This window comes from Ranitomeya variabilis, chromosome 7 (genome assembly GCF_051348905.1).
Source record: "Ranitomeya variabilis isolate aRanVar5 chromosome 7, aRanVar5.hap1, whole genome shotgun sequence".
In the NCBI taxonomy this organism is placed as follows: Eukaryota; Metazoa; Chordata; class Amphibia; order Anura; family Dendrobatidae; genus Ranitomeya; species Ranitomeya variabilis.
Window position 1 is genome coordinate 196,181,660 of NC_135238.1, and position 13,800 is coordinate 196,195,459.

Below are 13,800 nucleotides of genomic sequence, written 5' to 3' on the forward strand. Positions count from 1 at the left end.
TGGGCAGCTGCATGCAAGCCTTACATCACCAAGCACAATGCCAAATGTTGAATGGAGCAGTGAAAAGCAGCCACCACTGGACTCTAGAGCAGTAAATACATGTTCTGTGAAGTGACAGATCACACTTTCTATCTGTCATCCGTTGAATGAGTCTGGGTTTGATGAATGTCAGGAGAACATTACCTGCTTGACTGCATTGTGCCAACTGTAAAGTTTGAAGGGATAATATTATGGGGCTGCTTTTCGGGGGTTGGCTTACGCCCCTTAGTTCCAGTGAAAGGAAATATTAATGCTTTAGTATACTAGGACACTAGGACATAGTGCGCCAAGATGTGGCCTTTCTCCCACTTTGCTCAGCCGTCTTCTGTTCAGCAGCTGCAGTCCCACTATTTCTGCACTGCTGTTTTTGTAGTTGCTATACTCTCTCTCTGTTCTTAGTTCTGGCCCCCTTGATATCACTGCTGGGCCCACTTCTTTCTAGAAGAACGTTACGGGGCACGATGTGCCCTGGGCTTGCCAGCCACGTGGGAGCTGTATGGGAGCCCAGGGCCCAACTCACTTGAAACAGGAAACCCTCACCATTTTATCCCCATCGTGCCCCTCCTATCCTAGCTATTCCCTAAGCTATACCTAACATCTATAATGCCCCCATCTAGTGGCCAACTTGGGATACTACTCCCCTAACACTATACCGGCCCGGGGCACTTACTTTCCCTAACAAACAGTGTACGCGCAAACATGTAAACAATCAGATATGTATATATATCATGAGTAATATGCTTTATGCGTAGCAGTACTCAATGTAAACAGTGATAATACATTTACATATGTAGCAGTATCACATTGTACATGAACACATTACTTAAAGGCGAAGTGCAAACGGGTAGAGGAGAAAAAGGGAACAACAATACCATCTCCCCTTCAGTCCAATATTCCCGGGCAGTGAAATCCGTGGGAGATTAAGCGTCCCCATTAGTGATGGGTGAGCACTAAAATGCTCGAGTGCTCGTTGCTCGGGTCGAGCAAATTGGAATACTCGGGTACTCGGCCAGAACAACGAGCCTAATGTAAGTCTATGGGAGACCCAAGTATTTTTACCGCGATCCCCCCGGGGGTCCTTTTAAGGTCTAAAAATGTCTGAAAATGATGGAAACACTGCTCAAATGACACAGGGACCTCATGGGGATCGCCCCTGGAAGCATTCCTGACTACTAGTTCACAGCCTTAATCATTTATTTCCAAGATTCATGCCATTTTTCCCAGTGCCACAAAAAACACATGAAAACGAAACCAAAACGGATTTTGCTGGGAAATATGTCAAGGTACAGCCTTTTGTAGGTTAATCACTTGCCTGTAAGGCCAAATATTTAACCCCAGACCGAAAATTTCCTCTCCCACTTAGGCTTAGTTCAGACGCTGCGTTTTTGAAGCGTTTTACAACTTTAACATTGCTTTCAACCACTACAAATGCATTCACTGGGAAATGTCATTGTAACATGTAACACCCCTAGCTGGCCATGTTGTGTGTGACACATAAGGAGACCCATCTTGTTTCATTTATGAAGGAGGGACTCAAAGTCACAGAGACTATTTTTACTGGTGCATCAGGCGGCATTAATCTTCTTAAAGGGCCATTATGAAACAGTGGGTCTCCTAAACTGTTGTAGCCTACGCTGTGAGTGGATGGGCTGCCAAGAATTACGACGCACCAAAATACCCCTGTCATAAGATATCCAGGGGGGACTCCTGAAAAAGTGTTGCATTGAATTCAAGGCCTGCCCTGCTACCAATTCATATGCACCCCAATAAGCCTTTGAACCCACATAGTGGATGGGCCCATGAAAATCCTCTTCACAATGCGCATTTTGTGCTCCATACTCCTTTTTTTATACATTGGCAGGAAGACGAGCCCTGCTGCATAGTCATATGCACCTCATTAGGCCTTGGAGCCCACATACTGGATGGGCCCAGGAAACTTCACTCAGATTTTTTAATGGTATGATGGTTCCCTCTTTGCAGAGTTATTTACAGGAGAATTTGGCAATTTTATTTGACATGTTTTTAACACTAAGGTTCAGATATGGCTTTAAAAAAGGCAAATACTTGCAATACAAGGCAATTTTATTGCAAACTACAAAATTCAAGGAATAGTATGATTGAATAGTGTGAATGCGTACACTTTTGTATGTGTTAACATACACAGGTTAATAAGTAGATATAAGGATTAAATAAATATAGTGATTACATATATATGAAGATTAACTACATACAGTATAGTTAGATAATCACCAAGAGGCTTTTAAACATCATCAGTCTGGAATATCAGAGAAGCAACACCAAGACAGAGAACCTCTGGGAGATTGTCTACACTGCATGGGCATCCCCAATTATGCAGGTATCAGCACACTGTACATGTACAGTACCCCAGTTTTTGCATCTGTCTTAGTCATGTTTCTCTGGTCTTATATAGTGAATAACACTATGTAGTAACTCTAGTTTCACCCACACCTTCAAGTGGCCACTTTTCAAGGTTGGATGAAACTGAGATATCATGGAGTCATCAGATGAGGGGCTATAAATCCCTAGAAAATAAAAGCCACAAGAATTTAGATCAAACCACCACTGGCATAGTTTCAGTAAACCTTAAGGTTTTACAATGACAAACAGCAAACATATAGAGGCTTAGAACTGTTTGTGAAGTGAATAAACAAACATTTATCAAGATGGTGTCACTATGAGCATTGTCTGTCATCTCTAAATGTTTTACAACAAATGCAGCTATGTGATTGTCTGAATGCATTCGGTATAAAGTATTTCAATCTTGTTTACAAATCGCCATTTGTATATTCTCCATTTGTACATTTGAGGCAAAGTTAAGGCTCACAAGGAGAGAAACAAATAGTGAACACAGCTATATTTTTAATGAACTACTGAGGCAAAGTAACAGCACTGCTTTATCAAATTTATATGAAGTGTATTGCATATAATGTTAGCAACCAGGCAACAGAAAAAGGAGCTTTTCAAGTGAGCTCTTTAAAGGTACACAAATGTTATGAAGTGTTTGCCAACAAGGATGTGGTTTCACCAATGGGGGGTACCTTTTGTAAAAATAGACTAGTGCCATCACAGCCCCCCTTGACCAAACTTCACCGGCCTATAACAGTACAAAGCACGTTCACCCTGGTGATCTAGTGGCAGTTATTCAAGAGACATTGCAGGAGACAGTTAAGAAGTAGGCCCAATGGAATGCCATGCCCAATTCCCCAAAATGGGGTCCTTTTTGGACTGATTAAAATGGTGCCATCCCAGTCCCCTTGACCTAAATGCCCCGTACAGACCACGTTCACCCTGGTGATCTACTGGAAGGTACAGGACAGATTGCAGGAGACCGAGTTAAGAAGTAGGCCCAATGTAATGTCATGCCCAATTCCCCAATGTAAAATCCTTTTTTTAAAAAAATAAAAGAGTGCCATCACAGGCCCCTTGGCCAACATGCCCCATACAGAGCACATTCACCCTGGTGATCTACTGGCAGGTACAGGACAGATTGCAGGAGACAGAGTTAAGAAGTAGGCCCAATGTAATGCCATGCCCAATTCCCCAATGTGTTGTCCATTTTTAAAAAAATAAAAGAGTGCCATCACAGCCCACTTGCCCAAAATTCACCGGTCTATAACAGTACTGAGCACGTGCACCCTGGTCATGTCGTCGGAGATAAGGAAGAGACACTGCAGGAGAGTTAAGAATTAGGGCCAATGTAGTGTTGTGGGTCTCTGAGACTTTTAATGCAGTGCATGATCTGCCAAACAATTCCGCAATGGGGATACCTTTTTTAAAAATACACTAGTGCCATCGCATGCCCCTAGCCCAAACTTCAACGGCCTATAACAGTACTGAGCACGCTCACCCTGGTGATCTAGTGGCAGGTACATTTTAGATTGCAGGAGACCGAGTTAAGAAGTCGGCCCAATGGAATGTCATGCCCAATTCCCCAATGTGGAGTCCATTATTTTAAAAATAAAAAAGAGTGCCATCACAGCCCCCTTGGCCAAAATGCACTGAACAGAGCACGTTCACCCTAGTGATCTAGTGGCAGGTATAGGACAGATTGCAGGAGACCAAGATAAGAAGTAGGCCCAATGTAATGTCATGCCCAATTCCCCAAGATAAAATACTTTTTTAAAAAAATAAAAGAGTGCCATCACAGGACCCTTGGCCAACATGCACCGTACAGAGCACGTTCACCCTGGTGCTCTACTGGCAGGTACAGGTCAGATTGCAGGAGACAGAGTTAAGAAGTAGGCCCAATGTAATGCCATGCCCAATTCCCCAATGTGTTGTCCTTTTTTAAAAAAAATAAAAGAGTGCCATCACAGCACCCTTGGCCAAAATGCACCGTACAGACCACGTTCACCCTGGTGATATAGTGGTTGTGGATGAGGAGGATGAGGATAAGGAGGAGGATAAAAAACGACCAAATCTGGAAGCGTATACCCATGTGTGGTTGTGAAGAGGTGCATGAGAATACACCTCCCCAAAAGAGAGAATGTATTTCAGGTTATGTTTCTCTGTTTTCACTTGGTGGTGTACAGAAGTCTTTCCCAATCCAGGCCTTGTTCATTTTGATAAGTCAGCCTGTCAGCATTTTCAGTTGACAGGCGGATGCGCTTATCTGTTAGAATTCCACCAGCGGCACCAAAAACCCTCTCTGACAGAACGCTAGCAGCAGGGCAGGCCAGAACCTCCAAGGCGTAGAGAGCCAGTTCATGCCACGTGTCCAGCTTGGATACCCAATAATTAAAAGGCACAGAGGAATCACAGAGGATGTTTGTACAATCACCAAGGTACTCCCTCATCATCTTCCCAAACATTGCACTTCTTGTGACAGCACCCCTTGCCTCTGTGCCGTCACGATGGGAGGGTCTGAGAAAACTGTCCCAGAACTTGGCCATTGTTCCCCTGCCTGAGCTGGATTGTACTTCTGTCTCTCTCCCTTGAAGTCCTTGTTTGTATAACAAACTGATGTCTGCTGCCAGTGTTCTCCCATGGGAATTTTCTAAGTAATGGCCCTGTGGTACTGCAACATTTTAGTACACCTCTCTGCCTCAGGCAGAAGAGATTGAAAGTTCTCCTTGTAGCGTGGGACTAGAAGTGTCACCAACCAGTAATTAGTGTCACCCAAAATTTTGATAATCCAAGGATCACGTGAAATGCGGCGCAACAAAGTCAGCCATGTGTGCCAGACTGCTAACAGGCAAGACTTCCGTGTCCTCACCGACAGGATGACTGACCATGCTGTCCTCCTCCTCGTCATCCTCATCCTCCTCCTCCCTGTCCTCAGGCCATCCCCGCGGAACAGAAGCTAATACAGATGTGTTTGTAGTACCGTCTTTAGCGCATGAAAGTAGCTCCTGTTCTTCCTCCTCCTCCTCATTGCCTACCAATCACGTTGAGAAGACATGAGGCTTGGCTGAGTGTAATCCCCCTGTATGTTTCCTGGCTCCATGTCCTCGTGCTCCGCCTGCAATGCATCCTCTTTGATTGTGAGCAGAGTTTTTCAGAATGCTGAGAAGCAGGGTTGGTGATGCTAATTATGTTGTCATCGCTGCTCACCATCTTGGTGCAGTCCTCAAAGTTTTGGAGGATGTTACATATGTATGACATCCATGTCCACTCCTGAGGTCTTATGTGTGGAGTCTGACCTGAAATTTGACGGCCTTGTTGATGTTGGTAGTCAACAATGGCCCTCTTCTGCTCACAAATCCTTTCCAACATATGCAGTGTAGAGTTCCAGCGCGTGGGGACATCACACAACAGTCGGTGAGCTGGAAGCTGAAACCGCTGCTGAAGCACGGCAAGGGCAGGTGAAGCTGTAGCTGACTTTCTGAAATGGGCAGACAGATGGCGTACTTTCACTAGCAGATCCGGCAGCTCCGGGCAGCTTTTCAGAAAACGTTGAACCATGAGGTTAAGCACATGGGCCAAGCAAGGTACGTGTGTGAGCTCACCTTGCCTCAGAGCCGCCACCAGGTTACGGCCATTGTCACACAGACCATACCTGGCTGTAGGTTCAGCGGTGTCATCCAAACATCTGTCTGCTCTTTCAGCGCTGTCCACAACTCTTCTGCATTGTGCGGTTTGTCACCTATGCAGATTAGCTTCAGCACAGCCTGTTGCCACTTGGCTGAGGCAGTGCTGCAGTGCTTCAAGCTTCTGACTGATGTGTTGATTTCAGTCATGTAGAATGAAGAGGAGGAGGTGCAGGAGCTGTAGACTGTGGGGGCAACCCTGATTGACGTAGGGCCAGCAATCCTTGGCATGGGGAGGATGTGTTCCATCCCAAGGTCTGACTGGGTCCCGGCTACCACTATGTTAACCCAGTGTGCCTTAATTGAGATGTACCATCCCTGCCCACAAGCACTTGTCCATGTGTCGGTGTTTAGGTGTACTTTCCCGGTAACAGCATTGTTGAGGGCACGGGTAATGTTGTGGGACACATGCTGGTGTAATGCCGATATGGCACACCGGGAGAAATAGTGGTGACTGGGGACCAAGTATCTTGGGACGGCCGCCACCATCAGGTTGCAGAAAGCTTCCATCGCAACAACCTAAAAGGCAGCATTTTTAGAGCAAGCAGAAGAGAAATATTAGAATTGAGGACTGTGGCCTGTGGGGCGTTGGCTGGGTATTTCCGCTTGCATTCCAAAGACTGGGTTATAGACAACTGAACGCTGTCCTGGGACAAGGACGTGGATGCGCTTGGTGATGGTGCTGCTTGACTGTGGGACACAACAGGTGCAGGGCTAGAGGCATCTTCACATGCACGGTGTACTGGGGATTGGCTTCTACACAAAACAGTGGAAGAAGCAGTGGTGTGACTAGCAGGCAGTGGTCCTGGAGCCTGGGGTTCGGCCCACAAAGTCGGGTGCTTTGCTTGCATGTGCCTGATCATGCTGGTGCTGGTCAGGCTGGTTGTTTTGCTACCCCTGCTGATTCGGGCATGGCAGGTGCTGCAAATGGCCTGTTTGGGGTTATCAGCAGAGTCTTTAAAAAATAGCCAGACTCGAGAAGATCTCACAGGTGGAATGGCAACTTCACTCATGTTGGTGTTACGGGGAATGGATGCACGCCTTCTGTCTGTGGCCACCACACTGCTTCTTCCTGCCTGTTGGGGGGATATGCCTCCTTCCCCATTTGTGCTGCTGTCCTCGCTATGCATGTCCTCCTGCCAGGTTGGGTCAGTCACTATGTCATCTACCACCTCGTCTTCCACATCCGCACCCTGCTCCTCCTCCTGACTTTCTGGCAATTGTGTCTCATCATCATCCACCTCTTGTGACACTTCCCCCACCATCACCTTCATGTGACCGGGGCTGGTCAAATCTTTGGTCAGCTCTACATGCGATCTCATCTTTCCCCACTTCAAGTTGACCGGCAGAGATTTCTGAATCTTGAAATGGAAAACTGAACAGCCCTTTAGAGTGTCCAAGTGTGGGATCAGTTGTCTCAGGGCACTCGGCATGGTGGGAGGAAGGAGGATTAGGGTGAGGAATATCCTGGCCACACTCACTGCTACTCAGACTTGACCGTGTGGAAGACAAGGTGGTGGTGGTGGCTAAGTGACTGGAAGCATTATCCGCTATCCAATCAACAACCGTTTCACACTGCTCTCGTTTCAATATTGGTGTGCTGCGGTCCCCCAGAAACTGGGACAAGAAGGTTGAGCGAGAAGATGTGGGTCTTTGTTGTTGCCCACTTTCACCTTGCCCATGGCCTCGTCTTCTGGATGCACAATCAGCATCATGTCCACTTCCCCGTCCCTTGCCTTAACCATTTTAAATGGACTACTGCACTATTTCAAATGCTCAACACAAATGTCTTTAGTACTAGCAAAATAATATGTGATCAGTATGCCTGCAAATCTATGATTTTTCAAACCCAAACACCAGGCAGGCCTCAGCCTGACCTAACAGACTGTATTGAATTTTTTTTTTTTTAAAGTTTGGGAAGGATGCAGTGGGAGCAATGGCGATACTCGGGTGAGTAACGAGTAGTGGCGAGAGCACGTTCGCTCATCACTAGTCCCCGCACATCCTACTACTCCAGAGTGCAATGCTCCATAAGATTGGGACGGTCTCCCTGATCGCATGGTAGCTCCGCCTCCAGGGTCAAGACAATGGTGGTGCTTGTAACCGGAATAGTGTAGCACCAGACTCGATCCATTCAAAGGTGGGAGAACAGAACCACTATTCCTAACAGGTCCATAAAGACGTAGTTTGAGGCGCTTGGTATGGAGGCACTTGTTGCACACAGAGCCTGAACCTCAACCCCATCCAACACCTTTGGGTTGAACCAGAACAGAGACTGTGAGCCCGGCCTCTCCTTCAACATCAGCGTCTGGCCTTAAAAATGCTCTTCTGGATGAACTGTCAAAACTTCTCACTGACAGCTCCAAAAATTTTTATAAAGCCCTCCCGGAAGAGAAGAAGCTCAGGGGCATAACTTTTATTGGTGCAGTGGTTGCAATTGCACCTCAGCCCTGGAGCCTAGGGGGCCCCTAAAGGTCCCTCTGGCAAATATGAAAAGACCATTACTATTAAAAACTTGCAATAGCTGAGGGCCCCATTGATGCTTTTGTATTGGGGCCTACAAGCTTCAAGTTACGCCACTACAGAAGCGGTTATAGTTGCAAATTAAAGTCTATGGATTTAGAATGGGATGTGATAAAATCTTCTGCAGGTGTTATGTTCAGGTGTCCTAAACCTTTTGTCCATACAGTGTAATGAAATCCACTCAGGCCAATGACATGTCTGTGGTAAGGTAAAGTCTATCAATTCTTTTAGTTGTAGTAAATTGGCTTTTGGTGCAAAAAAGATTCTGGGGGGGAAGGGAGCCAAGGATACATTTATATGCAATGAAAAAAAAATAAAAAAATACGTAGATGATTTTGGCAAAGATCCTTATCAAAATCTGCATGACACATTCAGATTTAGTTGCAGATTTGCTCAGATCTTAAAGGGGTTGTCCAGGACTTTAAGATAGCTAAGCATTGATGGCTTAGAAGAATATGTCATCAATGTCTGATTGTTGTGGGTGCAGCACTTGGCATGCCTGCTAATCAGCTGTTCCCGATGTAAGCCAGAACTGCGGCTGGGTACTATACATTCGCACCCTATTCAAAACAATAGGGGCGAATATGCAGTACCTGGCCGCCGCCACTATTCCGTTGACGCAGCTGTGCAGAGCAGTTCCTTCCGACACAGGGAACAGTGGATCGTCGGGGTGTGGAGTGTCACACCCTCACCAATTTGGCCATCAATGTTAACATCCTGGACAACTTCATTAATCCTATGCTTTTTAACAGACTACAATCCACAGTGAAAATCCACGGAAGAAAATGACATGCTAAAATCTGCAATGCCAGCCAATTTTCGCATTGAATTTTCACGCAGCGTGTAGATGAAATTTTTTAAAATCTCCTTTACTTTTCTGCTTCTTTAACCCATCTGCAAATCAGGAAGGAAAATATGCCGCAACACGTCAACATTTTAGACTGCTGGAAATAAATTTATTTTCTATGTGTAAGTAACAAAGAATCTAGTTAGGTCATTTAGGTCGTTTGTGCTGTTCAATCCAATTACTCAGGTCGGAGTCAGGATAGCCCACTGTACAGCAAAGTCAAAAGTGAGCACTCTAATTATAAAGTTCTCACTGATACGTGCAGTGGGAGCAAATTTAGCTTCTTTGCCTGAAGAGGCTTTTTTTTTTCCATTTGCTTGTCCAGAAGCCGGGGACTGTGGCCGACTCTACATCCCTGATACTACAGTAGTACAAGTGCACGGGCAGATCTGTGCTGAGAAGTGAGGGGAGTGTCAGCTCACAAGCCGGAGGATGATAAACTCAATGGGACTATCTATTTTTAACCTCCTGTTCTTTCCTTCTGCTCATGTAATCAGGGCTGCCTGAGCTTTCTCCTCAATGATTTCATATATCCTCGGTCACTACTTTTACAAGTTGTCGTTGTAGAGAAGAAGGGTCCTTTAAATTTGAGACACATTTTGTGGATAGTTTACAGACTTGGGACATCATGTCTGGAGATGGGAGCCCAACTGGACAATTATCGACTACCACAGTCAGTTCTGTGGCTATCCAAGCCGGAGAATCTAGAATTGTGATTGCCATTCTCAAGGTAAGAGCAGCCTTGTTGCATATTATCTCCAGAACCTTTGGAAAAAGAGCTGCATTGCCCTTTAAATACTTGCTGCCCATGACCTTCACTTCTGAACTGTTACTGGCATTGAAGCGGTTAATGTATGGTATGGCTGCACGCTGGCTTGGTAACTGTATCGCCTCTGCTGGTATTTATAAGGAGTAAGTTTTGTATGTCATGTAGTATTATTAACCCTTAGAGTTTTTGCGTCATTGATGGAGAGAACTTGCACGTGGTCATGTAGCCTTTGGCATCGGTCATGGCCTTGGCTGCATTTTCCAAAAATAATGAATGATTTTTCGTAAATTAAGTACTCAGAATTAAAAACCTGTATGCAAATAGAAATAGATGGTTTCTTAAAATAAAAAAAAAAATAAAAAAAAGCAATTGGAAATTGTCCATTACCATAAAAATATGGTGCGATTGTGAATGATGGCTTGTATAAAGTAAGACTTCACAGAACAATGAAAAGCAAATCTAATCGATTGAGTCTTGGAATCTCCCTTCTCTGTCCATTTGTTGAAAATTTTGCTCAGATATTTCTTAGAATTTTCTGGGAAAGTTGGGTAGGAACATAGGCAGATATAGCAGATAGCACTCAGGTTTCTCCCAGCACCGAATCACCAACTTGTGCAAAGAAATATGAAATGATACTTCTACAAAATCACAGACAATCCACAATGAGTGACCACCAATATCTATGTTTCTCCAAAAATTATTGTATGCAAAGTTGTAAAAGCTTGTGCATTGTGAGTGTACGGCAACAGTGATAATTCTGGGGCACTGTATTGTCTCCTGGAGGAAATGTCTCTATGGGAGAATGTCCTGGTTCTTGCACGTTTCTGGTCTATTGGTTTTTGTTTCATGATGATGCCTTTGGGATGGTCAACTGTTGTGAAATTGGATTTTGGGCTCCCCCGGTGGCCACTGGTGGAATTGAACTGGTGTGCATCATCCTCTCTGTTCACCTGTTTCCATCAGGATGTGGGAGTCGCTATTTAGCCTTGCTCCTCTGTCACTTCCATGCCGGTCAACATTGTAATCAGAAGCCTTTCTGTGCATGTTCCTGCTGCTAGACAACTCCCAGCTAAGTTGGACTTTAGTCCTTGTTTGTTTTTGCATTTTGTTCCAGTTCACAGCTGTAGTTTCGTTTCTGTGTCTGGAAAGCTCTTGTGATCTGAAATTGCCACTCTGATGTTATGAGTTAATACTAGAGTCTTAAAGTAATTTCAGGATGGTGTTTTGATAGTGTTTTTAGCTGACCATGAAAGTGCCCTTTCTGTCTTCCTGCTATCTAGTAAGCGGACCTCAATTTTGCTAAACCTATTTTCATACTACGTTTGTCATTTCATCTAATATCACCGCCAATATTTGTGGGGGCCTCTGTCTGCCTTTCGGGGAAATTTCTCTAGAGGTGAGCCAGGACTGTATTTTCCTCTGCCAGGATTAGTTAGTCCTCCGGCCGGCGCTGGGCGTCTAGGGATAAAACGCAGGCTACGCTACCCGGCTACTGTTAGTTGTGCGGCAGGTTTAGTTCATGGTCAGTTTAGTTTCCATCCTTCCAAGAGCTAGTTCTTATGTTTGCTGGGCTATGTTCTCTTGCCATTGAGAACCATAACAGTTTGACCGGCCAGAAAGGGTTAAATTAATTGACAGAGAAAGGCGAGAAAAGAGAAGTCTGCTGAAGATTTTTTTTTTTTTTTTTTTCCTTCAGTTCTGAGTGTGCTTGTAATTGAATCTATTTCAAGTCTGCCTATATTGCAGCCTTTCTCTCTCTCTCTCCTTCTAATCCTGGAATGGCTCTGTGTTCACCTGTTTAAAATGGATATTCAGAGTTTAGCTGCAGGTTTGAATAATCTTACCACGAAAGTTCAAAATTTACAAGATTTTGTTGTTCATGTTCCTATATCTGAACCTAGAATTCCTTTGCCTGAATTTTTCTCGGGGAATAGATCTTGCTTTCAAAATTTCAAAAATAATTGCAAGTTGTTTTTGTCCCTGAAATCTCGCTCTGCTGGAGATCCTGCTCAGCAGGTCAGGATTGTGATTTCCTTACTCCGGGGTGACCCTCAGGATTGGGCTTTTGCATTGGCTCCAGGGGATCCTGCGTTGCTCAATGTGGATGCGTTTTTTCTGGCCTTGGGGTTGCTTTATGAGGAACCTCAGTTAGAACTTCAGGCGGAAAAGGCCTTGATGTCCCTATCTCAGGGGCAAGACGAAGCTGAAATATACTGCCAGAAATTCCGTAAATGGGCTGTGCTTACTCAGTGGAATGAGTGCGCCCTGGCGGCGAATTTCAGAGAGGGTCTCTCTGATGCCATTAAGGATGTTATGGTGGGGTTCCCTGTGCCTGCGGGTCTGAATGAGTCCATGACAATGGCTATCCAGATCGATAGGCGTCTGCGGGAGCGCAAACCTGTGCACCATTTGGCGGTGTCTACTGAGAAGACGCCAGAGAATATGCAATGTGATAGAATTCTGTCCAGAAGTGAACGGCAGAATTTTAGACGAAAAAATGGGTTGTGCTTCTATTGCGGTGATTCAACTCATGTTATATCAGCATGCTCTAAGCGTACTAAGAAGCTTGATAAGTCTGTTTCAATTGGCACTTTACAGTCTAAGTTTATTCTATCTGTGACCCTGATTTGTTCTTTATCATCTATTACCGCGGATGCCTATGTCGACTCTGGCGCCGCTTTGAGTCTTATGGATTGGTCCTTTGCCAAACGCTGTGGGTATGATTTGGAGCCTCTTGAAACTCCTATACCCCTGAAGGGGATTGACTCCACCCCATTGGCTAGCAATAAACCACAATACTGGACACAAGTAACTATGCGGATTAATCCGGATCACCAGGAGATTATTCGCTTTCTTGTGCTGTATAACCTACATGATGTGTTGGTGCTTGGATTGCCATGGCTGCAATCTCATAACCCAGTCCTCGACTGGAAAGCTATGTCTGTGTTAAGCTGGGGATGTAAGGGGACGCATGGGGACGTACTTGTGGTTTCCATTTCATCATCTATTCCCGCTGAGATTCCTGAATTCTTGACGTTTTTGAAGAACCTAAGCTTGGTTCATTACCTCCGCACCGGGAGTGCGATTGTGCCATAGATTTGATTCCGGGTAGTAAATACCCTAAGGGTCGTTTATTTAATCTGTCTGTGCCTGAACATGCTGCTATGCGAGAATATATAAAGGAGTCCTTGGAAAAGGGACATATTCGTCCTTCGTCATCTCCCTTAGGAGCCGGTTTTTTCTTTGTGGCTAAGAAAGATGGCTCTTTGAGGCCGTGCATTGATTATCAGCTTTTGAATAAGATCACGGTTAAATATCAATATCCGTTGCCACTGCTGACTGATTTGTTTGCTCGCATAAAGGGGGCCAAGTGGTTCTCTAAGATAGATCTCCGTGGGGCGTATAATTTGGTGCGAATTAAGCAGGGGGATGAGTGGAAAACCGCATTTAATACGCCCGAGGGCCACTTTGAGTATTTGGTGATGCCTTTTGGTCTTTCAAATGCCCCTTCAGTCTTTCAGTCCTTTATGCATGACATTTTCCGTGATTATTTGGATAAATTTATGATCGTG

At 45.0% G+C, this 13,800-nt stretch overlaps 1 protein-coding gene and 1 long non-coding RNA gene across 5 annotated transcripts in view; one reads left to right on the forward strand and one right to left on the reverse strand.

Annotated features, from left to right (window-relative positions):
• LOC143784397 (uncharacterized) overlaps window positions 1-13,800 on the reverse strand; it is a 272,312-nt gene that overhangs the window by 73,671 nt on the left and 184,841 nt on the right. The gene's annotated exons all lie outside the window — the stretch shown is intronic.
• Window positions 9,883-13,800, forward strand: part of CCDC141 (coiled-coil domain containing 141) — a 174,686-nt gene continuing 170,768 nt past the window's right edge. For both annotated transcript variants that reach the window (XM_077272606.1, XM_077272607.1), the window contains exon 1: window positions 9,883-10,189. In XM_077272606.1, coding sequence (XP_077128721.1) covers window positions 10,088-10,189 — 102 coding nt within the window. In that variant the 5' untranslated portion in view covers window positions 9,883-10,087. The remainder of the gene's footprint in view (window positions 10,190-13,800) is intronic.